Raw genomic sequence first — 26,531 nt, 5'->3', positions numbered from 1 at the left:
TTGGGTGGCATTATTTTGTACATATTCTGGGTTTTCACAATATGACATTCATGACTGAATAAACTGACTGATAAATAGACTGAATTTTTCCTCTTGTCTGTATAGAAATTAAAAACAAACAAAACAAAAAAAAACACTTTGTTAACATGGACAAGCGAATCTTTTTAGCAGTGTACGAACAGCATATGCTTTATGATACCTCTCGGCATGATATCCGGAACATACAGTGGGGCAAATAAGTATTTAGTCAACCACTAATTGTGCAAGTTCTCCCACGTCAAAATATTAGAGAGGCCTGTAATTGTCAACATGGGTAAACCTCAACCATGACAGACAGAATGTGGGAAAAAAAAACAGAAAATCACATTGTTTGATTTTTAAAGAATTTATTTGCAAATCATGGTGGAAAATAAGTATTTGGCCAATACCAAAAGTTTATCTCAATACTTTGTTATGTACCCTTTGTTGGCAATAACGGAGGCCAAACGTTTTCTGTAACCCTCCACAAGCTTTTCACACATTGTTGCTGGTATTTTGGCCCATTCCTCCATGCAGATCTCCTTTAGAGCAGTGATGTTTTTGGGCTGTCGTCGGGCAACACCGACTTTCAACTCCCTCCACAGATTTTCTATGGGGTTGAGATCTGGAGACTGGCTAGGCCTCTCCAGGACCTTGAAATGCTTCTTACGAAGCCACTCCTTTGTTGCCCTGGCTGTGTGTTTGGGATCATTGTCATGCTGAAAGACCCAACCATGTCTCATCTTCAATGCCCTTGCTGATGGAAGATTTTCACTCAAAATCTCTCGATACATAGCCCCATTCATTCTTTCCTCTACACAGATCAGTCGTCCTGGTCCCTTTGCAGAAAAACAGCTCCAAAACATGATGTTTCCACCCCCATGCTTCCCAGTGGGTATGGTGCAATTCAGTATTCTTTTTCCTCCAAACACGAGAACCTGTGTTTCTGCCAAAAAGTTCTATTTTGGTTTCATCTGACCATAACACATTCTCCCAGTCCTCTTCTGGATCATCCAAATGCCCTCTAGCGAACCGCAGACGGGCCTGGACGTATACTGGCTTCAGCAGGGGGACACGTCTGGCAGTGCAGGATTTGAGTCCCTAGCGGCACATTGTGTTACTGATAGTAGCCTTTGTTACTGTGGTCTCAGCTCTCTGTAGGTCATTCAATAGGTCCACGCCATGTGGTTCTGGGATTTTTGCTCACCATTTTTGTTATCATTTTGACGCCACGGGGTGAGGAGGGAGTTGAAAGTCCGTGTTGCCCAACGACAGCCCCAAAACATCACTGCTCTAGAGGAGATCTCCATGGAGGAATGGGCCAAAATACCAGCAATAGTGTGTGAAAAGCTTGTGAAGAGTTACAGAAAACGTTTGACCTCCGTTATTGCCAACAAGGGGTACATAACAAAGTATTGAGATGAACTTTTGGTATTGACCAAATACTTATTTTCCACCATGATTTGCAAATAAATTCTTTAAAAATCAAACAATGTGATTTTCTGTTATTTCCACATTCTGTCTCTCATGGTTGAGGTTTACCAATGTTGACAAATACAGGCCTCTCTAATATTTTCAAGTAGGAGAACTTGCACAATTAGAGGTTGACTAAATACTTATTTGCCCCACTGTAAATAATTTTTTTTTAAAAAACAGCAGTAAGAGAAGTTGTTGGCTTTAAAATGCCCTCCAAATTCATAGCCAATCTGAGACAAGCGATGACTCACAGGCAGAGGGCGATACGAGTTGCTGTCGCTTGCCGCTGCAGTCGCATGGTGCCCCTTGTGTTGGCAATGACTTTCGCATTTCGCCATCACTCATCGCCTCCAGTATGTTTTGCCCCTAAGAGATAGAGAAATTTCCTTGTAGAGTACTCTGTAGACTTATTATAACTCACATACAGTATGTTTGACAGCTTTACAAGTCTGGCCTGATGATCCCAAGCTTAGAGTGGTTTTAGGGCATTTTAAACTTTTAGTACTGTGGATTTTGTGTAACTGTTTATATGTGCCGTCATCAAATCAGTGTTCTGTGAAGATGTGACAAACGATGTTACATTATCATGTCCTTTATTGGACTGAAGCAGTTGTTCTGATGAAGTATTACACTTTTACATGTTCCAATCGTCAGAGCCAGATGGAATGTCCGCCCCAGAAGTGGTTCCAGTTAACAGCAGCACTGTCCGCGTGCTCTGGTCACCTCCTCTACGACCCAACGGGGTCATTACTGCTTACCAGGTTTACGTTGATGCCCGCTTCCACAACAGTGTAGACAACACTTCGGGGTCCTACTTGCTCAAGAATCTGTTGCCTTTTACGGTTTACAATGTTCAGGTAAAATATAAAACTGACATGTAGAAAGTGCAGTTTGCATTTCTTTATGTGCTTTTGCAAATTTCAGGTGGAGGTTTGCACCGTTTATGCATGTGCTAAAAGTAATGTTACTCAGACAACGACTGTGGAGGACGCACCCACGGACATAGCACCACCACATGCACAAGTAGTCAGTCCAAGGTGGTGTTAATTTATTTTGAATTAGAAGAGTATTTAACTGGAGTACAGCCACACATCACCTTCTTCCTCACCTTTTTTGTCTCCTCTTAGGGTTGTCAAGTTGGACTGGTCACCTCCCGGCCGACCAAGTGGCATCATGAAGGGCTACGAGGTCTTAAGACGGACCTTTCGGTCATGTGTCTCTAGGTCAGCTGGAGACACGGCCCATGTGTGGAAAAAGTCAGAAGATGGAAGCAGCGGAATTTTCACTTGCTCCTACTTGCAGTGTCCATCTGCACATCATATGTGTGGGACATCATGGTTCCACCCTGACAAACAGGTGATTAGCACATTGTGTGTTTTGTCTTGTATTTCTCCAAAGCATTAGTGCTTTTTCCAGAAAAAATGTATTTTGTTTCTAAATTGAAACATTCTAAAGCCATCAAGACTACATTTGTACACAAACACACTCCTGTTAGCAACTTGGTGAAGACCATAAATTTGCTCATTTTAAATTGTGGCATAACTTTAGAAATAAAGCATACTTCACTGTTTGTCAATCCTGTGCTTTTTAAATTTACTTGACAAAATCCCAATATATGTTTGGTTATGCTTCTAATATGAATTTATTCTCTTGGAAAGTGTTTGAAATATTATGCTTATAAAAAAGTCACAAGACACCACAAAATGCCACCAAAAAATGAAATTTAAATTAGATTTTAACTGTTTTATTTGAGATTCAATTTGGTCATTAGGGAGTTGGCACAAGAGAAAAAATGCATTTTGGATGGTAGTGCAGAATTATTCGGGGTTTTTTTGGTTTCAAAAAATATTTTCAAGCTTTGTATTTCGTTAGTCTTTTCTAGATTTGATCTCAGGACAAGTATATTTACTCAAAAACTGCATGTTTTAATAGTTGTATGTGTATTATTTAAAATTTAAAGGGTAGGATGTAAAATGTCCTCCAATTCTGGAATGACCCAGATGTACTATTCTGAGACAAGGGTCCCTGTGATGCTTAAAATTTCTCCTTTTTTTGCATATCCACTTATAATGCTAGTCCCCAAATCTCATATTAGTGCATCAATGTTGTCATCATCTTCCATTCAAAAAAAATTTTTTTTCTTTCATTATCGGTGTTGAGCATCGTTTTAATTTGAACTTGCGATTCCACGTTTCGATTCCAGTTCCAAACGATTCTTGATTCCGATTCTTTTAATAGGTAGGGTGGAAAAAATTGCATAATTTATATTAAATTCTCAACTTCTCCATTATTTTTTAAATTATATGAACTTTCAATTAACTTTGCTATGAATTTCCCACGGGGCTAATTTGAACTTGTATATAAATATCAGTCTTTGAACTCTAATTTGATGAAGTTTCTTTCCACCGGAGTGCACTTTCACAAAGATGTTTTTTTTTTTCAAAAGCTCACTGAGAAAACATTTCCATATATTCTTTTGTCTATGTTTTAGAGTGTCTTATGCTGCAGGCATTTTTACATGTTAATGAGCTCCCACTAATGGGCTAACCTGGTGCAGAATATCAAACAATCAAAAAACAACTTGTAAAACCCAGTCCAGCAGCGGGAACAGTATAAAATCAGAAACCGTTTTTGTTGAGAAAAATGATCATATGTGCCTTCCCTGGCAGTAAGCATGAGCGTTCTGGACGGATAGTGTCTCCTTCAGTGGAGAACACACATTTACTGGGTGTAGATGAAGCTTGAACGCATAACAGCTGATGGCTGGTGCTCACAGCAGAGTTGATAAATAAATGTCACGTATCACTAGTGAATCACGTGAAAAAAATAATAATAATAATGATACACGTTGATACGACTGCGTACTAGGGTCAAATTAATAAATTTTAAAAAATGACTACGAGATTAGTCGTACTATTGCTACGAGAAACTCGTAAATATTACGTAGGGGTAAGGTGGCTATGTGTCGCTACGCACTTACATGTACCTTAGCTGGGAGATATGATGAACCATTAGTATAAATTCTTCAATTGATTATAATTTGATGATCTTTTAATACTGTTGATTTCAACGGAGGCGGCAACACGCTATGTAAAGTACGTTACTGCTTATACAGCTACATTAGCCCGACGTAATAATACGACTTATTCTCGTACTATTCCATACGTCATCTAACCCTAAACCCGGGGTCGGGTCGCGGGGTCAGCAGAAGACAGATGGAATTTATTGTTTTACTTAGCTGGTTCTGACTAGTTAGAGGTACGGCACAGCGCGTCAATTACGCGGCACTCAGCTATGCACTACTCGGCACTTGTATTCCATGAAGCCGGAGGTGTTTAATCATATCGGTCGTGCAGCCACCTTTGCATGATATAGCTGTGTTGCAAATGTTGCGCTAAGCTGACTGGTCCATTTTCTTTGTGAAGTTGAGCCAAACATTTGACCGCCACCGCACAGTGACTATGATTGAACTCAAGGTGCAATGCACAGACACGCACTTCATGTGGCTTCTTCTTCTTCGTGTTCGGCAGCTATTTTTTCCTGTCGGTGGTCAGGGCATCAAAACTTGGAATCGAAATTAAAAAATTCCAATGGTCCCGGATCCTATCGATGCTAGATGCTGACGCCCAACCCTATTTACTATACAGGAGACACTGTAGTTCACATTATTTTGCAATTATTATTAAACAGGTTTGCTGCACTGGAACATTGTACCAGAAGATCCAGCATCATTACTGCTGTGCAGGACATTATCTAAGCTTTACAAATTCCACCAGTCCAGTCTGCTGCAATGGCAAACTGTTGCCACCTCTCCCACACCACCACTGCTGTGGAGGATACTATGTTCACCTGAAATCTGGTGAGTGTCTTCCAAGGGATTTGTTCTTTTCTACTTTTGTTTGACTTTACAGCAATTCCCTTCATCCGACCTTGTCTTCCTAGATGAATATTGCTGCCCCGACCACTCGCAGGGCCGTGTCTCAGTGGGGCCGGGGGACAGCTGCTGTGGGGGCGCTCCCTACGCCACCACAGGCGGACAGCTGTGCTGCAGTGGTAGCCTCCACGATGGCTACGGAGTTCAGTGTTGCGGAGGCCACATCGTAGATGATGCACTGGTCTGCTGCGGTGGTGCTGACTCGGGACAAGTGCATACATACATTCCAGGTGGGAGAAGTATAATCGTTTTTCTTTGGTTACATTTAAAGGTGGTTGCCTTGCCTATAGTGTTCAAATTGGTGCTGACCCACATAAGAATTGCTCTGTCTGCGTTTGTAAGTGAACTTGTGAAGGAGAAAAAAAGAGGGTCGACTAGGGAAAATGACAGAGAAGAATTAAGTGTCGTGGGAAGAGGTAGACACATGGTGCAGGAACGCGGGGTCGTTTCCCTTTCTTTCCTCCTGCAGTGTCCCGAAGCACCCAGATAGCATGGCACAGATGGGACAGTGCGTGCGTGTTTGTGTACGTATACAGTGTGTGTGTGTGTTTGAATATAGGTGAATGTGTGTGCCATTAGACATCTTTGTCATGGCAGATGATGATGAAACACACTCTGGATGGCTCAGTTGAGGGCACTGCCAAGCACACAGCAGGACAAATACACACACACATATTCTCGCGCCACTCACAACACACACAGTTTCACACATACACATATTACCCAAGCCCGCACACACAGAGTCAACAGGGTGCGCTCTGCGGGGTTCACTTAGTGTTGAGTGCCAGAGACAGACACATGGATTCTATTCATCACAAATGAACAATGGCCCCATATGTGCAGGCCTATGGTTCTTTATTAGCATGGAAAATTGAGAATTATCACTTTTCCTTGTTTTCAAACCATTTACCATTGCCCTTTAGACTCACACTTTGCACACCTTTTTGTCTTTCTAAATCACATTTTTAAAATTAGATCCTGTATTTTTTTTTTTTTTTTTTAAATACCATTTTTCTTTGAATATTTTTATATATCTTTCTCAACTGTCCCGTTCTATCCTTTGGCCTTGTGTTCCTCTGCCCTGATGTAACCACCTTTTCTTCCTCCTCTCTGCCTGCCCTTACCCCTCCCTCTCCATTTCCAGCCACTCATCAGTCATTAGCGTTAGCTTCCCCATTGAGAGCATATGGTATGATGGATCGCAGAGCTAGCGGCGCTAGCAAGGCTAAGGGCCATTTGCGCCGTGGTGTGGGGGGAGCCCTGGGGCTGACGATGGAACTTCGACCCCACACGTCTGCTTCAAGACCCTCCCAAACACAACATGATCACCTATTATGGGATAGCCTGCTTAACCTTGCCACAGGTCACTCCCGATGCTCCCTTACACCATGTTGACGAGTGTGTCGCTTTAGCCCATTTTAGGGCAAGTAACTAGTTTTTGGGAATTTAAATAAAAAAATAAATAACCTCAAAGACCTCGTGTCCACATATCTGGATATGACATTTTGGGTCATGTAGGGGATAATATTAATATTTGGTATACGAATGTGGCCTACATGACAACACATGTGGATGCCAGGTCTCAGTGATATTATTTTTCTTATCCATCCATCCATTATCTTCCGCTTATTCCGGGGTCGGGTCGCGGGGGCAGCAGCTTCAGCAGGGAAGCCCAAACTTCCCTCTCCCCAGCCACTTCAGCCAGCTCCTCCGGCGGGATTCCAAGACGTTCCCAGGCCAGCCGAGCGACATAGTCTCTCCAGCGTGTCCTGGGTCAACCCCGGGGCCTCCCGCCGGTGGGACATGCCCGGAACACCTCTCCAGGGAGGCGTCCAGGAGGCATCCGAACCAGATGCCCGAGCCACCTCAACTGGCTCCTCTCAACGCGGAGGAGTAGCGGCTCGACACCAGGCCCCTCCCGGATGACCGAGCTTCTCACCCGATCTCTAAGGGAGAGCCCGGACACCCTGGATCCGGGATCTTGTTCTTTCGGTCACGACCCACAGCTCGTGACCATAGGTGAGAGTAGGAACGTAGATCGACCGGTAAATCAAGAGCTTCGCCTTTTGGCTCAGCTCCTTCTTCACCACAACTTTCTTATCAGTAAACAATAATGTATTTTTATTAAGGGGAGTACTTTAAGCTTTATGAATCATTAATTAGAAAAAGAAAACTCGTTTAAAACCAAAAATGTTAATCAGTTACTCAACATGGAGTTGTTTTTTTAATATAGATACTCAAGACATACGTGTCACTTCATCGAAGTCAACTGCAACATCGAGCACACATAACAAGGAAAGTTACACAAAAAATAATTATTAAAATACAAAATATACTGTATGTCATCTTACGAACACACGCGCTTGCTCAATGCTAATATAGAATGGAAATCTCTGTTTAAGCACTAACGAAAATTAGCATAATCAACTTTCAAAAGAACAAATATTAACACACACAAACGCCACCACATTGCTTTTCATAGACAACACTAACAGGCATATTGTATACTGTACACTGGAGGCGCGCAAAATTTCCGATTCATAGATTATTCGCGATTCTGCCGTGGAAGATTCGAGAACGATTCGCAAATATCCAAATTCCGATTATTGAATTATACCAGGTAAAGCGGAAATAAAACACAGTCAGCGCGGTCTTTGGGACGCAATGGGGAACGGGCCGAGAGTAAATATCATGTTCAACTCATGCCGCTAGATAAAAAAAAAAAAACAATCATACCTGACTGCGGCTGACAGCCGCTACAAAGAACGCCCAGTTGCTAGTTGCTACAAACATACGGCTACAGTAGATATCATATATATGTAGAACTAGATGCAAAATGACAGACGACGTCAGTGTTAGAGCATGTATTATTGACTTACTTTCTGACGTAAGTAAACAGCCGCCATCTTAAAGCAGTAGACCTCTCTAGAAGGCTCTGTTGTAGCGAACCTAATTAACTTTTTATCTAAAATACTCTTAAATCGGCAGAATCTTGTCTTGAATCTATCTTTAAATGATGAAATAGTGTTAAAAATTTGACAAAAGTAGACAGAAGGGAAATTATGGAATAACGGGAGCAATATTAACAACTGTACCAGTTGATTCACAACATTAATTGAATGTAGTTTAAAGCTGCTGATACAGAATGGGGACTGGAGTTTTTTATTTACTGTTATTTTTGTATATTTGTTTACTGTTATACTGTATGTTAACTTGATACTGAAATAGTAGTTTGGTTTAGCCTGAGAGGATTTTTGAACAATTTTGGAGCTAATGTACAAAACATTTTAAAAAAAAGAGGGGAAAAAAAAGGGGGGGGGGGTGCATCAATAATCGTTTTATAATCGAATCGTAGCCTATGAATCGTAATCGTAATCGAATCGTTGGGTGCCCAAAGATTCCCAGCTCTACTGTACACGGCTAAAAACAAGTAATATCAACCATCAACTGTAAATAATAGTAATACAAATAATACTCTAAATTTGTTGCATGTATTTTTGATTTCATGGTATTTAAAGGGATGCCCTATAAAGAGGTAATAACAGACAGGTTAATGGCAGGTAAATTTGACAGAATCCATGTTTTGAAAGAAGTTGCAGAAAGTGTCGGGTATTACAAATAATGTGATATTTTGGAATTTAATTCCCATGCTGAATCATAAAACATAAATGTCAAAAGTTGATAAAAATTATGCTTGAAAATGTGTACGGTTGAATTCAAATCCAAACCACAAAAGTCCGCAAGAGAAGAACTAGATGGAGCAGATTTAAGGAGGAGTGAAGGGTATCCCATTGTGCCCAGCTGATAGACTAGGTTAGGCTGATGTGATTATGGGGTCCCTGAAGTGCGATCTATCACACATTACCGTCCACACTGTCAACAACCATACAGACGCGCTGCAGGGGAACACCAATGCCAGGAGACAGCCGTCTGGCAACAGATACGCTGGCCTGCATGCACATGTGCGCACACAGAGAGATGCTCCCACATAAAATAACAATCACATATAATAGCAAAGCAACACGAAAAAAAAAAAAAAAAAAAGTAAAGCAGAGTTACATTTACAATATCAATTTTAATCTTTCCTAGTAGAAATTATCATTTATATTTGTAAGCACTTTCACAAATACAGTATGTGGAGATGAAGTGTTGACAATTGATGTTTGTGTCCTGAGTTGTTAATTGTTGATATTTTGTAATGAATTTTTAACTCTTTCACTCCCATGGACAGCAAAAGGCAAATCCATTTTAACTGGAATGGTTCCCATTTGATCGCTGCCAAGCCTCCCAGTATAAATGGATTGGACGTCTATCGTCATCAGTGGCAGCCAATTACAGTGCCTTGCAAAAGTATTCGGCCCCCTTGAACCTTGCAACCTTTCGCCACATTTCAGGCTTCAAACAAAGATATAAAATTTTAATTTTTTGTCAAGAATCAACAAGTGGGACACAATCGTGAAGTCGAACAAAATTTATTGGATAATTTAAACTTTTTTAACAAATAAAAAACTGAAAAGTGGGGCGTGCAATATTATTCGGCCCCCTTGCGTTAATACTTTGTAGCGCCACCTTTTGCTCCAATTACAGCTGCAAGTCGCTTGGGGTATGTTTCTATCAGTTTTGCACATCGAGAGACTGACATTCTTGCCCATTCTTCCTTGCAAAACAGCTCGAGCTCAGTGAGGTTGGATGGAGAGTGTTTGTGAACAGCAGCCTTCAGCTCTTTCCACAGATTCTCGATTGGATTCAGGTCTGGACTTTGACTTGGCCATTCTAACACCTGTATACGTTTATTTTTGAACCATTCCATTGTAGATTTGGCTTTATGTTTTGGATCATTGTCCTGTTGGAAGATAAATCTCCGTCCCAGTCTCAGGTCTTGTGCAGATACCAACAGGTTTTCTTCCAGAATGTTCCTGTATTTGGCTGCATCCATCTTCCCGTCAATTTTAACCATCTTCCCTGTCCCTGCTGAAGAAAAGCAGGCCCAAACCATGATGCTGCCACCACTATGTTTGACAGTGGGGATGGTGTGTTCAGGGTGATGAGCTGTGTTGCTTTTACGCCAAACATATCGTTTTGCATTGTGGCCAAAAAGTTCAATTTTTGTTTCATCTGACCAGAGCACCTTCTTCCACATGTTTGGTGTGTCTCCCAGGTGGCTTGTGGCAAACTTTAAACGAGACTTTTTATGGATATCTTTGAGAAATGGCTTTCTTCTTGCCACTCTTCCATAAAGGCCAGATTTGTGCAGTGTACGACTGATTGTTGTCCTATGGACAGACTCTCCCACCGCAGCTGTAGATCTCTGCAGTTCATCCAGAGTGATCATGGGCCTCTTGGCTGCATCTCTGATCAGTTTTCTCCTTGTTTGAGAAGAAAGTTTGGAAGGACGGCCGGGTCTTGGTAGATTTGCAGTGGTCTGATGCTCCTTCCAGTTCAATATGATGGCTTGCACAGTGCTCCTTGAGATGTTTAAAGCTTGGGAAATCTTTTTGTATCCAAATCCGGCTTTAAACTTCTCCACAACAGTATCTCGGACCTGCCTGGTGTGTTCCTTGGTTTTCATAATGCTCTCTGCGCTTTAAACAGAACCCTGAGACTATCACAGAGCAGGTGCATTTATACGGAGACTTGATTACACACAGGTGGATTCTATTTATCATCATCGGTCATTTAGGACAACATTGGATCATTCAGAGATCCTCACTGAACTTCTGGAGTGAGTTTGCTGCACTGAAAGTAAAGGGGCCGAATAATATTGCACATCCCACTTTTCAGTTTTTTATTTGTTAAAAAAGTTTAAATTATCCAATAAATGTTGTTCCACTTCACGATTGTGTCCCACTTGTTGTTGATTCTTGACAAAAAAATTAAATTTCATATCTTTATGTTTGAAGCCTGAAATGTGGCGAAAGGTTGCAAGATTCAAGGGGGCCGAATACTTTTGCAAGGCACTGTAATTTATTAAAATTAGAACAGTAGGGAGGTTGTTGATCTGTTTCAGTATTTTAAATGCCAAAGTTACTGTGTGCTCGTGTTTACAGTTCATTTTCACCAAACAGTTCATTTTTTGAGCAACTCTGGTTAATCTGTGACGGTTAAATTAAAACTTCTGAGGCATTCAATCTCAAAGTTGTTCATATATATTCAGTTTTCTTCCACACTTTTACCGCACTTTCCAGATAATACTGGCCAACATTTTTCATTTTCTGTTGTTTCGGGGGTTTTTTGTTTTTTTTATTGAACTGTTTCTATTTAATTTTGGGTCACTGATTTTCTCTGTATGCTTTTGTTTTCATGCACTAGACATTTTTTAGATTCTTATATTTGTGGTATTTCATACAGATTCTATATTTTTAGTTTATGCAGATTCTATATTTTCACCCAATACCAGTTTAATTGTTCAGTCCTTTGTATAGTTCTATACAATTTCTGAAATGTTGTTAACACTAGGTTTTATAGTTGACTGATTTTCACATATTGGATCACATTGGCAGAAGTGCAGTTTAGCACGTCACATTGTTCCGAAATTTGGTTTGAAACATGGCCCGACAGGTATTGTTTTGTTTGTACAAAAACTAGAAGCTACAGTTTGCCTGAACTATATATCACTTGAATATCAGCTTTGCAATGTGAGGCTGCGCAATACTCGAACTGCAAGGATGTGCGTTTTTTTTTTTTTTTTTTGCTTTGTTTTGTTTTTCTGAACACGCAAATTTGTTTTTGCTAGTACAGCACCACAACCTCTCTCATGCTAAGCAGTGTGACCAAACTGTTTTTGTTTTGGTCACCAATGCAGCTGGCATTTGGTACTTAAAGTTAATGGTGATTGACAGGTTTGTGGCTTTGATCTGTCCAGAGAATACTCGGTAGCTATACAAGCACAAATGTGTTAATCATAATGAAGCTTCTTACACACTACGGTTAGCTCAGTCTGAAGTTTGCTGTGCCAAATCATTCATTGTGTAAGTGAGAAGCTACTATTGGCAGTGTGAGCGTCAAAGCTTGAGTGATTTTGAGTGGACTCACTCAATGAAGCATTTTATAAAGACAAGCATTTTTCTATGTTTTTTTCAAAGGTGGCACTGTGGGACAGTGGTTTGCACGTCCACCTCACAGTTCGGGGATCGTGTGTTTAATCGCGGCGCCGACCTTCCTGTGTGGAGTTTGCATGTTCTTCCCGTGCCTGCGTAGGTTTTCTCTGGGTTCCTGCCACATCCCAAAATACCGTGCGTGGTATGCTGATTGAACACTCCAAATTGTCCATAGGTGTGAGTGTGTGAATGAATAGTTGTGTCTTTGAGGCAGTTTACATGGCGACTCTGCGACACCAAGATGCAATGACTACTGTATGTTTCGGGGTCTCGGCAAAGACGCAAGGCAAAGACGCAAAACTTGGAATCCTGCCTCCAAAGTGGAATGATTTGATTGCGTAGGCTTCGGGGGGGGGCTTGCTCTGCATCCATATCAATGGAATGCTGCCGCGCCAATAACGTCAGCACTCGCACACGTCACATTGGGCGTGCGCAGCAGTGCTATTAAATCTAGCAAATAGCAGAAGGTCAGCTTTAATATACTGTTTTAATAATATTTTTTTTATTTAAATATGTTGAATGTTTCCATTTTTGTGCCTTTTGGAGCAAAAGAAAAATGCCATTGCTTGGAGTGGGTGGGCTTGTTGTCTTCCGGGCTGAGGAGGTTGTTGGGGTCAAAGTGCATCATTCGCTGTCACCTTGTAAATCTGCACTGCCCCCAGGGCCTGGCATGAATACTACATTGTTTTGATGCAGAATTGCGACATTGGTCGAATGGAGACGGAACCCTGTAGATGCAAACATTAAATTAAAAACATGAAGGGTAACACCAATTACTTTGCCAAGTAACTAATTACTCCTACATTCAGGTAACTGAGTTACTAATTCAATTACGTTTTGGGAGAAGTAATTTGTAAATGTAATTAATTACCTTTTAAAAGTAAGATTAACAACACTGGTCATAAAGATGAAGTCTGCAGAATGAAAAGTGATGAAAGCGGAGATTTTATTCGGCCAATTTGTTGCCGAACACGATTTTCTCGCAACTATTGCTGATCACTTCTCAGAATTAGCAAAAGAAATGTTCCCTGACTCAAAGATTGCATCGGTAAGTTAATTTCATCAATTGACCGTGTCAATTTATAATTGGACACACTAACGAACTACCTTCAAGTCAAACTGAATAGCGAGCTGAAGTGCCAAGAAGTGCCGCCATAAAGACATGATAGAAATTGCCAAAAGCACTACATACAATTATAACAAAAGTCACTGTTAAATTTGAGTAATTATGATGTAACTGAAGATATTGATTGTTCTTTGATTGCACCAGGTTATATGTTACAATATTACCAATAAATTCATATTATTTTAAAAATTAAGTTTTATTTCTGTTTCACATTGCACGCTATATACAACGTTGTAAGATTAGTCACCAATTTGTAAGGACATACGTCACTATTTGTAAGATTGCCAACCGCCTCAGGTTGACAAGTATGTGGATAACTGTTAGCTACGTTAACAGATACCTATTTAGCCTGTTGTTCTCAGTTTTATTATTAGTAGTAGTAAAGTGTCATACTTTGTGTCTGATAAAATATTACTATTTCTCCAAAAATGTGATTTGAAGTATACTCAGGGGTAAAAGTGGACCGGAACGAGCCAGATCTACCTACCGGCATGAGTTTTCGACTCGGAACGCCGTTCCGACGGTACTTTGATCCCGAAAATATGACGGCAACTATCAAAATCCTATGTGTGAATGTTTGTTTAAAGTATTGTATTTTGTCAAATGATGCCCTCTGGTGGCGGAGTTGGGTGTGACTGAACTCTTGTCTTTTATGACTGAGAAGCAGATGTTTCTGATATGGCTAAGGGACAACTACTTACTCTGGTTCGGCCCACTTGAAGCTGTAAGTTGTTTCAGTTGATGTATGTTGGTGTTGGCATTTGTGGTTAAGTTTGGAGATATTGTTTGCTTGGTTATGTTTAGCGATTTGCTATGAGAGAAGTGTGAATACGTTAGCATTCGTTGCATCTAAGCTAGCGGACTTTATTATGCAGACTGAGCTGATTTGATTTACTAAATTTACATATTGATTGTACTGGAGGAACGTATGATCACCAATTGTTTTGTGTAAAATGTTTATTGTTTTATGTGTGTCATTTTGAACATGAGTGCATGTGTGTGTTGCAGCTTTATGATTCGTCAAAAGTGAAGAAGTAAAAGCTTCAAATTAAAAATTCCACTATTGCCTCGTTTTGCTGTCTGTGAACCTCAACAAATTCTCGTTTAGTGAAGACGGGACACTATGTAAAAAAAACGCTTGGTGAATTGATGCAATAAAAAAAGAGCAATGCAACAGAAAATTGATCAGCTCTTTACGAGAAAGGAAAGAGTTGAGGAGGCTTGTTTATTTGATCCACTGTCCATCATTTATTTAGACTCATCAAGTGTCATTGTAAATTCTCACTGAACGTAAAAGTTTGTATGAACATGTGTGGAACTATGTAGCCTATTTAGTAAAAACAGGTGAAATAATTAAAACATGTATGATATTGTTGCATCTTGAAAGTAGCCTCCTTTTGCTCCAATTACTTTTTGTACACTCTTACTATTCTCTTGATGAGCTTCAAGAGGGAGTCACCTAGAATGGTATTTGACTTCACAGGTATGCCTTTTCAGGGTTGATTAGTGGAATTTATTGCTTTATCAGTGGTTTAGGGACCTATATTTGTGTTGCATTGAATTAGGTGTTGTCCAAACTTTTGGCCTGTACTGTATGTTAGTTATATCTTTAAAAAAAAAAATTTGTTTTTAATTTTAAAAAAGTAAACGTTTACATTAGCTTCAATTTTAATGTACATCCAATGTTATTAACTAGTTAAAATTGAGGATTTGCATTTAGGAAATGGGGGGGGGGGGGGGGGGGTAGATGGAGGTTGGGGTTACTTCTGTTTTTGTTGACTTATTTTGCAAATAATTGAGAAAATACTATTTTGAATGAAAATGTTTTGTTTGTATGTGTTATAGGAATAACTTTCCCAAAAGCAGTTTTATCCGCATTTCAGTGGTTTTAGGAGGTTTAACCCCACACCCCCCCACACCCCCCCCAAAAAAAAAAAAAAATTCTGGCTCTGTGGCGGCTTTCTTGACAGAGTTCCAGCAAGAAATTCTAACCACTTTCACCCCTGAGAATACGCCAGTGTATTTTTTTCTCATTATGTTTTGTTCATAGTCAGTTTCCCAATTGAATACACAACCAATTCAGATTGAATTCCCTTATATACCTCAATGTGCTAAACAAGTTGTACAAAATATTTTCCCAATTTTCCCTGTTTGTTAACCTAGTGCAATTTCACAACTAACTTTTAAGGTCTTTATCTGCTCCCCTTTTCCTCTCTCTGAATTTGGATTCTAAACGTACGGGTGAGATTAGATGATGTTTTGAGAGACATTTGTGGGGTCTCTGGCCTCCCATTGCTCCCTGACACCCACCCTCAAAGCCTTCACCGCAGTGTGAGCTCTACTAATCATTTCCCTTTCACACTTACACTTTATGCTTTGCGATCAAATACTGACCCTTCAGCCCCCACCTTACCCGTTTCTCAGTGTGCTCATGCCACCGTAAATGCCCCCCCTAGTTCACTTCTTCCTCTCTTCAAAAAAATGTAAGCATTCCTTTAACTCCTTCGCTGACTCCCTCCCTCCGTCCCAGCCCAGCAGGCCTCATCCAAACGTTCAAGGACAAATCTGAATATCCCTTTTCACCGTTTAAGTGTTAAAAGCCTGGCGGTGGCGGGGTGTTATCTTAACGCGCCTTGCCGTGCCATCATCAGAGCGCGTGATGAAAATGGCTGTGATGATGCTAAAAGAAAAAAAAAGAGGAGGGGGAGAAAAAGTAATAATCAAATATGTTTTTCAAGGGCACAGTGACCATTTGCTGGGGGGAAATTATCCTAGTAGTTAAGCTTGCTCAGTCTGAGCTGAGCTGAGTTGGGAGAGTGGATGCATACAGTATGCGTGCTTGCGTGTGTGCGAGCATGTGTATACATGCTTCCATATGTTTTTATTCTTTGTTTCTGCATCTTCTGAATATATTTAAGTAGTTTCATGCCACTTTATACCCGAAGATAAACATTCTTTTTATCTTTTGTGCCAAAAGACACTCAAATTCAAGTGAGTATATCAATTGGTGTGTGCGCGCCCGCCTATGCAAATCATTGCCAAAATCCCCTCATCAATGATGGGTAGCAAACGGCCAACAGTAGTGGATTCCAAACAGCAGCGTCTGGCTGATTTTTTAAGATAAAGTGCTCTTTGAACACGGGGAGACATTTCTCTCTCTGTTAATGTACTTATGATGATGAATTTTCTATTGCATAGGGTTTAATGGCTGGTGAGAATAAATCCAGAGGTTGTCAGCTGCACACACCGTTGAGGACATTCATTTTTGTTCATGCTCTCACTTTGTTTCACTTGCATGTATTTGTATATGTATTTTTTTCATAGCATGTGTTTGTAATTAGGAAACAAAAATACTTTATTATATTTGTACTCCACTGTATTTTTTGTTTATACAGTGCTGGCCGAAAGTATTGGCACGCCTGCCATTCTGTTAGATAATGCTCAATTTCTCCTAGAAAATGATTGCAATTGCAAATGCTTTGGTAATAATATCTTTATTTATTATGCTTGCAATGAAAAAACACAAAAGAGAATTACAAAAAAAAAAATAGGATTATCATTTTACACAAAACTCCAAAAATGGGCAGGACAAAGTATTGGCACCCTTTGAAAAATCATGTGATGCTTTTCTAATTTGTGTAATTAACAGCACCCGTTACTTACCTGTGGCACATATAAGGTAGCGGCAATAACTAAATCACACTTGCAGCCAGTTAAAATGGATTAAAGTTGACTCAACCTCTGGCTTGTGTCCTTGTGTGTACCACATTGAGCATGGAGAAAAGAAAGAAGACCAAAGAGCTGTCTGTGGACTTGAGAAGCAAAATTGTGAGGAAGCATGGGCATTCTCAAGGCTACAAGTCCATCTCCAAAGACCTGAATGTTCCTGTGTCTACCGTGCGCAGTCTTATCAATAAGTGTAAAGCCCATGGCACTGTGGCTAACCTTCCTAGATGAGAGATTTCAACAAAAGATAGTACAACAGTGTCAGCCCGTACTATCCGTCGGCATCTGAATGAAAAGGGACTCTATGGTAGGATACCCAGGAAGACCCCACTTCTGACCTAGAGACATTAAAAAGCCAGGCTGGAGTTTGCCAAAACTTACCTGAGAAAGCCAAAAACGTTTGGGGAAGAATGTTGTCTGGTCAGATTAGACAAAAGTAGAGCTTTTTGGGAAAAGGCATCAACATAGAGTTTACAGGGAAAAAAACGAGGCCTTCAAAGAAAAGAACACTGTCCCCACAGTCAAACATGGCGGAGGTTCCCTGATGTTTTGGGGTTGTTTAGCTGCCTATGGCACTGGACTGCTTGACCGTGTGCATGGCATTATGAAGTCTGAAGACTACCAACAAATTTTGCAGCATAATGTAGGGCCCACTGTGAGAAAGCTGGGTCTTCCTGCAGGACAATGACCCAAAACACACTTCAAAAAGCATTAGAAAATGGTTTGAGAGAAAGCACTGGAGACTTCTAAAATGACCAGCAATGAGTCCAGACCTGAATCCAACACCTGTGGAGAGATCTGAAAATGGCAGTTTGGAGAAGGCACCCTTCAAATCTGGGCTTGAGCAGTTGGCCAAAGAAGAATGGTCTAAAATTCCAGCAGAGCATTGTAAGAAACTCATTGATGGATACTGGAAGCGGTTGTTTGCAGTTATTTTGTCTTAAAGGTTGTGCTACCAAGTATTAGGCTGAGGGTGCCATTACTTTTGTCCGGCCTATTTTTGGAGTTTTGTGTAAAATGATAATGATTTAGGGTTTTTTTTTGCCATTCTCTTTTGTGTTTTTTTTCATTGCAAGCAAAATAAATGAAGATATTACTACCAAAGCATTTGTAATTGCAATCATTTTCTGGGAAAAATTGAGCATTATCAGACAGAATTGCAGGGACCCCAATACTTTTGGCCAGCACAGTAAGTCTTATTGTAAATAACATTATACTGTTTTGGTTTAGCTGAATTTCGAAAACGCACCTCATACTAAGTGATTACAATTACACTTACATACATACTTACACTTACATAAATACATACAATTTAGTCAAATGGGAAAAATGTGCAAAGCCGGTTTTGTGAAGTAAACATGATAAAAAAAAAATTAAAAAGTACTGTCAATGAGAACTCGTCTATCGTGACCTTTAAATCTAGTTGGAATGTGTCACCCAATGTTTTCCACCAGTTTGTTTCTATATTTTCCCACTAGCACTATCAAAGCCATTGTAATATATTCAGGTATTTAAAAGTGTTTGATTTGTTTAAAGTTGTAGAGGGGTTTTAGTCTCCTAGAGAGCCCGGATAACCCTAATCCACAACACACATTTTTATCAGTAGTTCATTGGCTGGGCTAAATATTGACTTATCATTAAGTGGAATGACTGAAACCCTAATAATAATTCGCGTTGTCTAAGCACCTTGTGTTGATGCAGCGCTCCCGACGCTGTTAATGAATGTATGCAAATCCAACATAAATCTGAAGATTAGGGCCCAAGCGTTCCGCGATGCTACAGAGAAAACAAGAGGTGTGTGTGATAAATCGTTGTCAACACGTACACAAATACACACAATGCGGACGACAAAGCACAAGCTGCATTTTAAAACGTGCCTTCAAAAGGCAGGGATTGAATTTCTGTTGAATACGTGATAATATGAAACTACTGTTCCGCAGCACAATAGTAAACACTGGATGCCCACATACCATAGGAACGTCATGAAATGAATGCATTAGTTTAATCGAAATACAGTAGCATGTATACTAAATGGAGATTATGGATGAAAAAGCCGCACAGATAAAGTTTTGAGGTAGGGGACATTTTTCTTCATTTGAATGGCTGAGGAAAAACTCAATGATCAAACTTGCAGCCCCTGAGCCAGATCTGGCCCACCTCGTCATTTTGTTTGGCCTGCAAAAGTGAATTGTGTGCATCGATCTCATGCTATCTGCCAAATTTCAATATAAAAATAATTCTAAATTAAGTCCTCCTTGACATATCTAGGAATGCAGAAATTAGACAATGTTTCTTTTATTTCTTAAAAATAATAATAGATATATAAACATTTTTAAAAATTCAAATAATGATTTCATTTTTTCTTTTTAATTAAAACATTGAAAAATAAAATAGTTTATTTCCCCGTTTTATTTGTTTTGATTAAAAAGGTAAATAAATATAAGCCAAACATAGATGAATAAAATTAAATCTAAAATAAAGGGGATATTTATAGTAAAAAATATACACCTAATTAGAAAGCTGCATAATACAGCCCCCCATTTTTAGATCAAAAACTTAATAAAATAATTAAAATGAAAACTATATAAGGTGATATTCTTCATTAAGAGGATACGTGTTTTTTAAGTAAGCAATGTCTACATATTTATATTATATGGACTATCAAAATTAGTGCTGCAACGATTAATCAGTTACATCGAGTAATTTGATTAGGAAAAAGATTCCAATTAAATTTTGCTGCTTCGAGTATTCGTTTAATTAAAGTAACATTGTCACGGTTTGTTTTGAAAGTGTTTGCATTTACTTTTATTGATTTGGGTGGATACACTGCCCACTAGAATGCGACAATGAATATGACATAATTCATTTCACATGGCTGAATCCAGCTGCACCCTGTTAAGACCAAGTTTTTGTTTGCGCTAATGTTTTTTTAATGCATTCATAATTTAGTTCATAGGTATATTATATAGTATACTGTTTTTGTGGGAATATGTGGTTGAACTATTTTAAAGAGCATTTTGTAAAAAAAAAAAAATAAATAAAATTTGCATTTTTATAGTATTTAAGCTAGTGGACTTTTGCTCTGTAAGTTAGCCAATTGTTCTTTTGTTGTCCTTATTTATTTTGTTACATCGTTTGAGGCTGAACTCGGGTATTTTAAGTTTTTTATGGTTGTTATCCAATTACTCGATTGTTCAAACTAACTAGTTTATCGATTAATCGACTACAAAAATAAATGATAGCTGCAGCCGTAATCAAAATCGTTGTTTATTCATTTAATAGTTGAATAGTTGCCACGTAGTTGATTCATCTTGGCATCCTCTAGTTAGCAAGCATTATGGCCTTCCTTCATTTTGCACAAAAAGATGTTTGACACCCCTGCCCTACTGAATACAGACAAAAATATTTTTTAAATTGAATATCATCCCCACTAATGGGTACTATATACTGCATGATAATAAACACTTATTTGATTGGAAAATGTTGCAATAATATGTTCATTCGCTCTTTAAATGTTCAAATAGTTCTTTCGCAGATTGAGTGCGAGCCAGCAGGACTAGTTTGGTTGTTTATAACAGCACTTTGCAATCTTCAATTTCGATGAAGTTATGACATGTTTTTCTTACAGATTGAATGTCCTTCAAAAGATTGTTAAAATTTTCCCTCAAGCTGACCTTCTTGTGAGAACTTGATTGTTTTGTTGAGCAACTTTTATGATACATACACTATCAATTGGAGGTGTCCCAGTGAGATACATCATGCATCTTGGAAGCTATAAATTTTCTGTTTAGTCTAATGATTATGTGCCCCAATGTTGATACCTCGCAATAGATCCATAGTCACTCCATGACAGCGCCGAGAAGAAAGGCGGGAGTAAAGGTGAGGATGGCGAGAGGACAAGCGATGAGTGTAGGAAAGCTATTTGGAAAAGTGTTGAGCTGTTTATTTGCTCGTCATTGAAGCTGAAGTAAGGCGCTGAGGGAATTGGCCAGCGAGCCTCTGCTCTGCAACAGCTGCCGCCACTAAGTGAGTTACCGGCCGTCACACTGCCTTTATGTCACACAATCACAAACACGTCCACGCGCGCATTGTGCTGTCACACGGTGCCTGTCACACAAGGCTGTCGGGTTCCAATACACGGCAATAAGGCGAGAGACCGGAGATGAGATTCTCTTCCTGATTGTGTCAGTTATATTAAGTAGTAGCTTCGAAGCATTTAATTGTCATGAAGAGTTAACGCGAACGGAGGTGTTAGACAATAAGTTATTTATCACGCCGCAACTAGCTGTGGCCCCATTAGAGGACAAGACCCTGACACAAAGCAATGACTTGGTGTTTAATGTCTGCTGTCAAATAAAATGAGCTCCGCAGCTGGAGGCGAACGACGCCACGGATCAGCATGTCATCAACTGTTAGGATACACTTCCTAAATACCTCATGAAAGTTGCATTATTTTAACCAGAAGCTGTATAATCACACAAGACTAGAGGCTAGAGGTTCTTATAGTTTTACCCACCCTGATTTCGAATGAGAAGCTTTTACTATTTGTCTCTGGTTGAAATGCAATTTGTCCTTGTTACCATAAGCACAGAAAGAATATTTAAGTCGTTCTATGCGTTGCTCATTTCAATTTCCAATGCATCCTCACAGCAGGTGACTTGCTGACTCAGTCTTATAGCAGGACAATATTATGGCCCTAATCCACTGAAAGGCCAAAGCATGACAATCCCTTCAGATAAGCTGTGTTGATGTCTCACTAACCTGATTGCCTCAACCTGGGTAATTACCAGGGCCACAGGAGAGGAGAGGCGCTTTACCTTCTTCAGCTCTCTCTGACTTTTGTTTCACCCTCACATCAACGACCTTACCTTTAGAAAACACAGCAATGTCACACACTTCTACACTGATGGTTTTAATTTTTTTCGAGTCACTTCAATATAGTTTGAACTCATCTTTCAATATTTGATTGTACATAACTACTAAAAATGTAAAGGTTCCAGTTATGTCTCTCAAATTTGAGAGAACTTTTATTTGCTTCTAACGTTAACATATCCTGTTTTGATCAGTGGTTCTTGACTTAAGTTTGATCGAACCACAGGGGTTCAGGTAGTAAGAGGTTTGGATGCTCTTGACGTGGGAGTGAAGTCCGACTCACTTATTTGCACCTTATCTACAAGTTTTATTCTGTTTCCTTTAACTGCTAGCCTCTCCCTGACGAGAGGAGAAATCTGTTTGCTCAGTGGAAGGTTGACTCATATTTTGTATAAGAGTAAAGCAAACCCACCGGGCAGTTTGCTAAGACACAGCCTTACTGTGCTAGTAGGCCAGTATTGGTGTAAATCGGTTTACCAAATTCCAAAACATGCACAGTGTCGACTGCTTTGGCGCAGCGTGTGTTGTAAGGGCGCGATGATAGCATGAGAATGGTAAACGTTGGGGTATTAATGAGACTTGCGTTTCCCAAGTTGAAAACCAACAGCAAATATCAAAGTCAGTTCCAGTAAAAAAAAAAAAAAAAATGTAAAAACTACTGTATTCTTATAGTGTGAAAATCATGTTTTTGGTTATTTTTCCTTTCAACATTGATTTGTTTTTTTGGGTTGGGTATAAATTTTGTGAACTGATTAAGAACAACTGATATAGATGTAAAAATGTAATGTGATATAAATGTAAAAAGTTTTTTTACCTTCTGATGCATGAATTATGAACTCCTTGGTCAAGATTTCTTTTCTGAAGTGTTTTATTCTTTATAGGACATTGGAGAAATGTTTTTTAGCAGCTCTCCACTGTAGTGACCGCTATGCACAAGAGGCTTAAATTGTTAATGGTAATATCGAATCGCAAAGTGGACAGTGTACTTTAAAAGTCGACTGATATATGAACTTCTTTTTCAACATCGCCCATCGGCTGTTTAACAAGCAAAAAAATAAGCTGATAAAAAAGGTTTTTTTGATCAGACATCTGATTGGGCACCGTTGACCGACAGTAGGACCCCGGAAGGACCCCGCAGTATCTTGAAGGCAGGCAGGCTGCTACAGAAGCTTCAGGCTTGCATGATTTGTAAATATTGTAAGATTTTTATTTATCTTGCATGAGAGAATATGCATGTTGCTTTAGCCTTCTAAGGTGTTTACTGAGTGATCGTTAAACTCTAAATGTAACTTGTAGCGTAACCGTAGCATTCGCAGTTGCATTAGCTTTAGCATTTCGAGCATCCTCATGAAATCTCACTTGTTTACGTCTCGTCGTTACGTCCTGGTGGGTTTGATTATTTGAAAATAATGTACTGTTCTTGCTGAGTGTGTATAATCATAAAAAGTACTGCATTCTTTGGTTTCGTAGCACTATAGACTGAATTAATCCTTTAAGTCTTAGGCCATCGTTGTAAATTTGAAGCTGTTGAAGCTTTTTTTTTAAATTGCCTTTATAATCTACGTGCTTTTAAAAAAAAGTATAATGGCCTCAAATATCGGTTTACAAAATCGGCTTTAGATATCGGTATCGGCATTTGAAAATCCCATATCGGTTAAACCTCTAGTGTTCATCACTTGTCCTCTTATGGTTGCTTGTGAGCTGGGGCCTTCCTCAGCTGACTTCAGGTAAGAGCTGGGGTATGTCATGGTCTGGTCGCCCACCGTTTGCATGGAAAATATAGAAAAACTGCCATTGACATTCATAGTCACACCAAATGTTTTACTTGTCAAAGAACCAAAGATATGTTACATGTTTGAATAGGACGTTATATCAAAGCATGTGATCCGTGTCATACATTTCCTGTTAACAATTCCAGGTAAGATGACACTATTGTGTGTATATTTCTAATGTCACTTTTGCTGCTGAGTTGAATGGGTGGCAGAAAGGCCTTTTTTCTCAATGCCAGAGTTGGTGGCTTTTATAAGCAACACACTAGTGCTCTCTTACCACCACAGTCACTACCTGCATATGAAGCATGGGAATGGAATGAAAATCGACTGAGGTCCTACCGTATTAAGCATACTATTTATGAGCATTTCTATAAATTTGCATTTTTATTCTTCTTTAGGTTTCTCCTGCTGTGGTCAAGAGTACATCAACTCCTCTACATCTCTTTGCTGTATGGGCAGTGATGGAGTTCCAACAATGCATCCGTTGGGCAATACAACAGTCAGACTGCAGTGCTGTGGGTCAAATGTCATTCTTCAAGAGCAAGAATGCTGCAATGGAGTTGGTTTTGATTCTCAACGACATGTGTGTGCCAGCAGGCCTACGCCAGGCCTTTCGATTGAGGTTTGTGAAGTCCCTTTTCCAACTAAAATGCATATTCTGCTGCTTAAAAGTTTTGCATCCCAATGGACAATGACTGGAACAACAGTCAATCCCAGTTTGAGGTGATAGACTCTCCTGAAGTTGGAGGCCGGGCCTGCTTCCATTCATCATTTCAGGTCATTGGTGTCATTGTGTTCTTAAGTCAGTATGACACCCAGACACACCATGGTGAGTGCACAAGAGGACAAAGGGTAGCAACCCATTAGTTCTAATGATGTCATTAAGGTCCTTGTATCACATACCTCACACAAACGTACACCTTGCCCCTAGCTGAACTAGATGAGCAAAGGTTTTAGGACACTTGGGTAATGCACATACGTACAAGAAGTAAACACTGGGTTAAATATTTAGCTTTCCCAGTTTTAAACGGAACCTCGGACTTTCATTGCCTCAAAATACTTTTTGAGTGTGTTTCCCTCTCATACTTTTAAGCATTGTTTTTTTATCTTGTGGTAGCTTTAAAGCAGATTGTTGATCTGTTGACCACATTAGTCACGCAGCATATTTAAATCACCCTTATTTGATATTACAATGTTTAAGTATTTTCTTAAGGCATCTATTGTATGGTCCATCTGTATGCATCTAAACAAAAAAAGCTGAAAGCGCACGGTAGTACTTTGGGTGTCAAATTTACCTCTTGTAGGAAGTTTCGCCGGTGTAGCACATTTTACCAGTGTTTTTTTTTTCCTTACTCTCATCTCATCTTGTCTTGCCTGTTCATTTTGCGTTTGCCACTCGTTTTGTGAAATATCGACAGTGCTGTCATGCTCATTAATGTTCCTCTCAAGTTCAAATTGAAGGGGTTGAACAGATAACATGTTTATGTCGCTAGAGTCATACTTTGGAAGCCCGGCAATGTCACCGCCCTGCGACATCAACAACAATGGCGACCTACTTGTTAAGCTACTTTTACAAATTGTACAAAAACAAAAACATCTAGAGGGGTTCCAATATCAAATTATTTTAACTCAGAACGTTTAAGAACTACAAGTCTTTCTATCCATTGATCCCTTTAACAGCTATTACTCTTCTCTAGGAAGAGCTTCTATTAATTAAGGTGGAAGAATATTTCTAAGTTTTAAATTCAATGAGGTTGGCCCTTATAGAGGCCTCAGCTCACAATCTCTGTTTTCAGTAATCTCAACTATTTTATTGGCTTCTTCACAAAATGTATTCAAGAAAGCCTTTATGGACCTTGCATAGTGCACTTGGAACACAAAATGGTATTCCTCAAGCTGTTCCCACAAATTTGGAAGCAGTAAGCAAAATGTGTCCAAATTCACTAACCTGTATGTTTCCCTTTTTTCTTCAGAGTTTCTGTTTGCAGGGCACTGTGTGTCCTGTGTCCGCATCCTCAACAGCATACTGTGGTTCCTGTGACATTGACCCATCCACAACTGCCTGCACATGGGTCCTGTCTGCACATCCTGACACTCCCTCCACTACATACTCACCTACAATCAACGCCACATCTGAAGCACTCATCCCAGCATCCTCCACACATAACAACATCAGTCATCTGCACAATGGCGTTGGAAGTGATAGGGCGGGTTTGTGCCCATCCCACGAGGAAGTAATATACAGTGGTGATGCTAAAAGATATACATATACAGGTACTGTATGTACTTCAACTGCTTGTGTGATTGTGTCAAATAATTAAACAATAGTAATTATTGCCATTTTCAGTAATTTATACTGTATGTTTTGTATAAATCTTGACCATAAGCCAAAAGACAATTTGCAAGTTGTTTCTGGCTTGGGACACTTGTTTTTTGGAGGAAGATTGGTATAGAGTAACATAGATTCAAAGGTAACTGTTAGAAATTTAATGTTTAAAATGCCAAAGGGA

General features: G+C 39.5%; 1 protein-coding gene across 1 annotated transcript in view; it reads left to right on the top strand.

The window, feature by feature from the left end:
* The window catches only part of ush2a (Usher syndrome 2A (autosomal recessive, mild)), a 428,293-nt gene that overhangs the window by 263,196 nt on the left and 138,566 nt on the right, over nucleotides 1-26,531 (top strand). The window contains exons 58-64 of the mRNA XM_057848749.1: nucleotides 2,149-2,351; nucleotides 2,419-2,531; nucleotides 2,622-2,850; nucleotides 5,185-5,353; nucleotides 5,437-5,658; nucleotides 24,420-24,643; nucleotides 25,995-26,295. Of these exons, the coding sequence (XP_057704732.1) occupies nucleotides 2,149-2,351; nucleotides 2,419-2,531; nucleotides 2,622-2,850; nucleotides 5,185-5,353; nucleotides 5,437-5,658; nucleotides 24,420-24,643; nucleotides 25,995-26,295 (1,461 nt within the window). The remainder of the gene's footprint in view (nucleotides 1-2,148; nucleotides 2,352-2,418; nucleotides 2,532-2,621; nucleotides 2,851-5,184; nucleotides 5,354-5,436; nucleotides 5,659-24,419; nucleotides 24,644-25,994; nucleotides 26,296-26,531) is intronic.

The sequence above is a fragment of the Corythoichthys intestinalis genome, chromosome 1 (assembly GCF_030265065.1).
Source record: "Corythoichthys intestinalis isolate RoL2023-P3 chromosome 1, ASM3026506v1, whole genome shotgun sequence".
In the NCBI taxonomy this organism is placed as follows: Eukaryota; Metazoa; Chordata; class Actinopteri; order Syngnathiformes; family Syngnathidae; genus Corythoichthys; species Corythoichthys intestinalis.
This window is presented reverse-complemented; position numbering and strand designations above follow the sequence as displayed.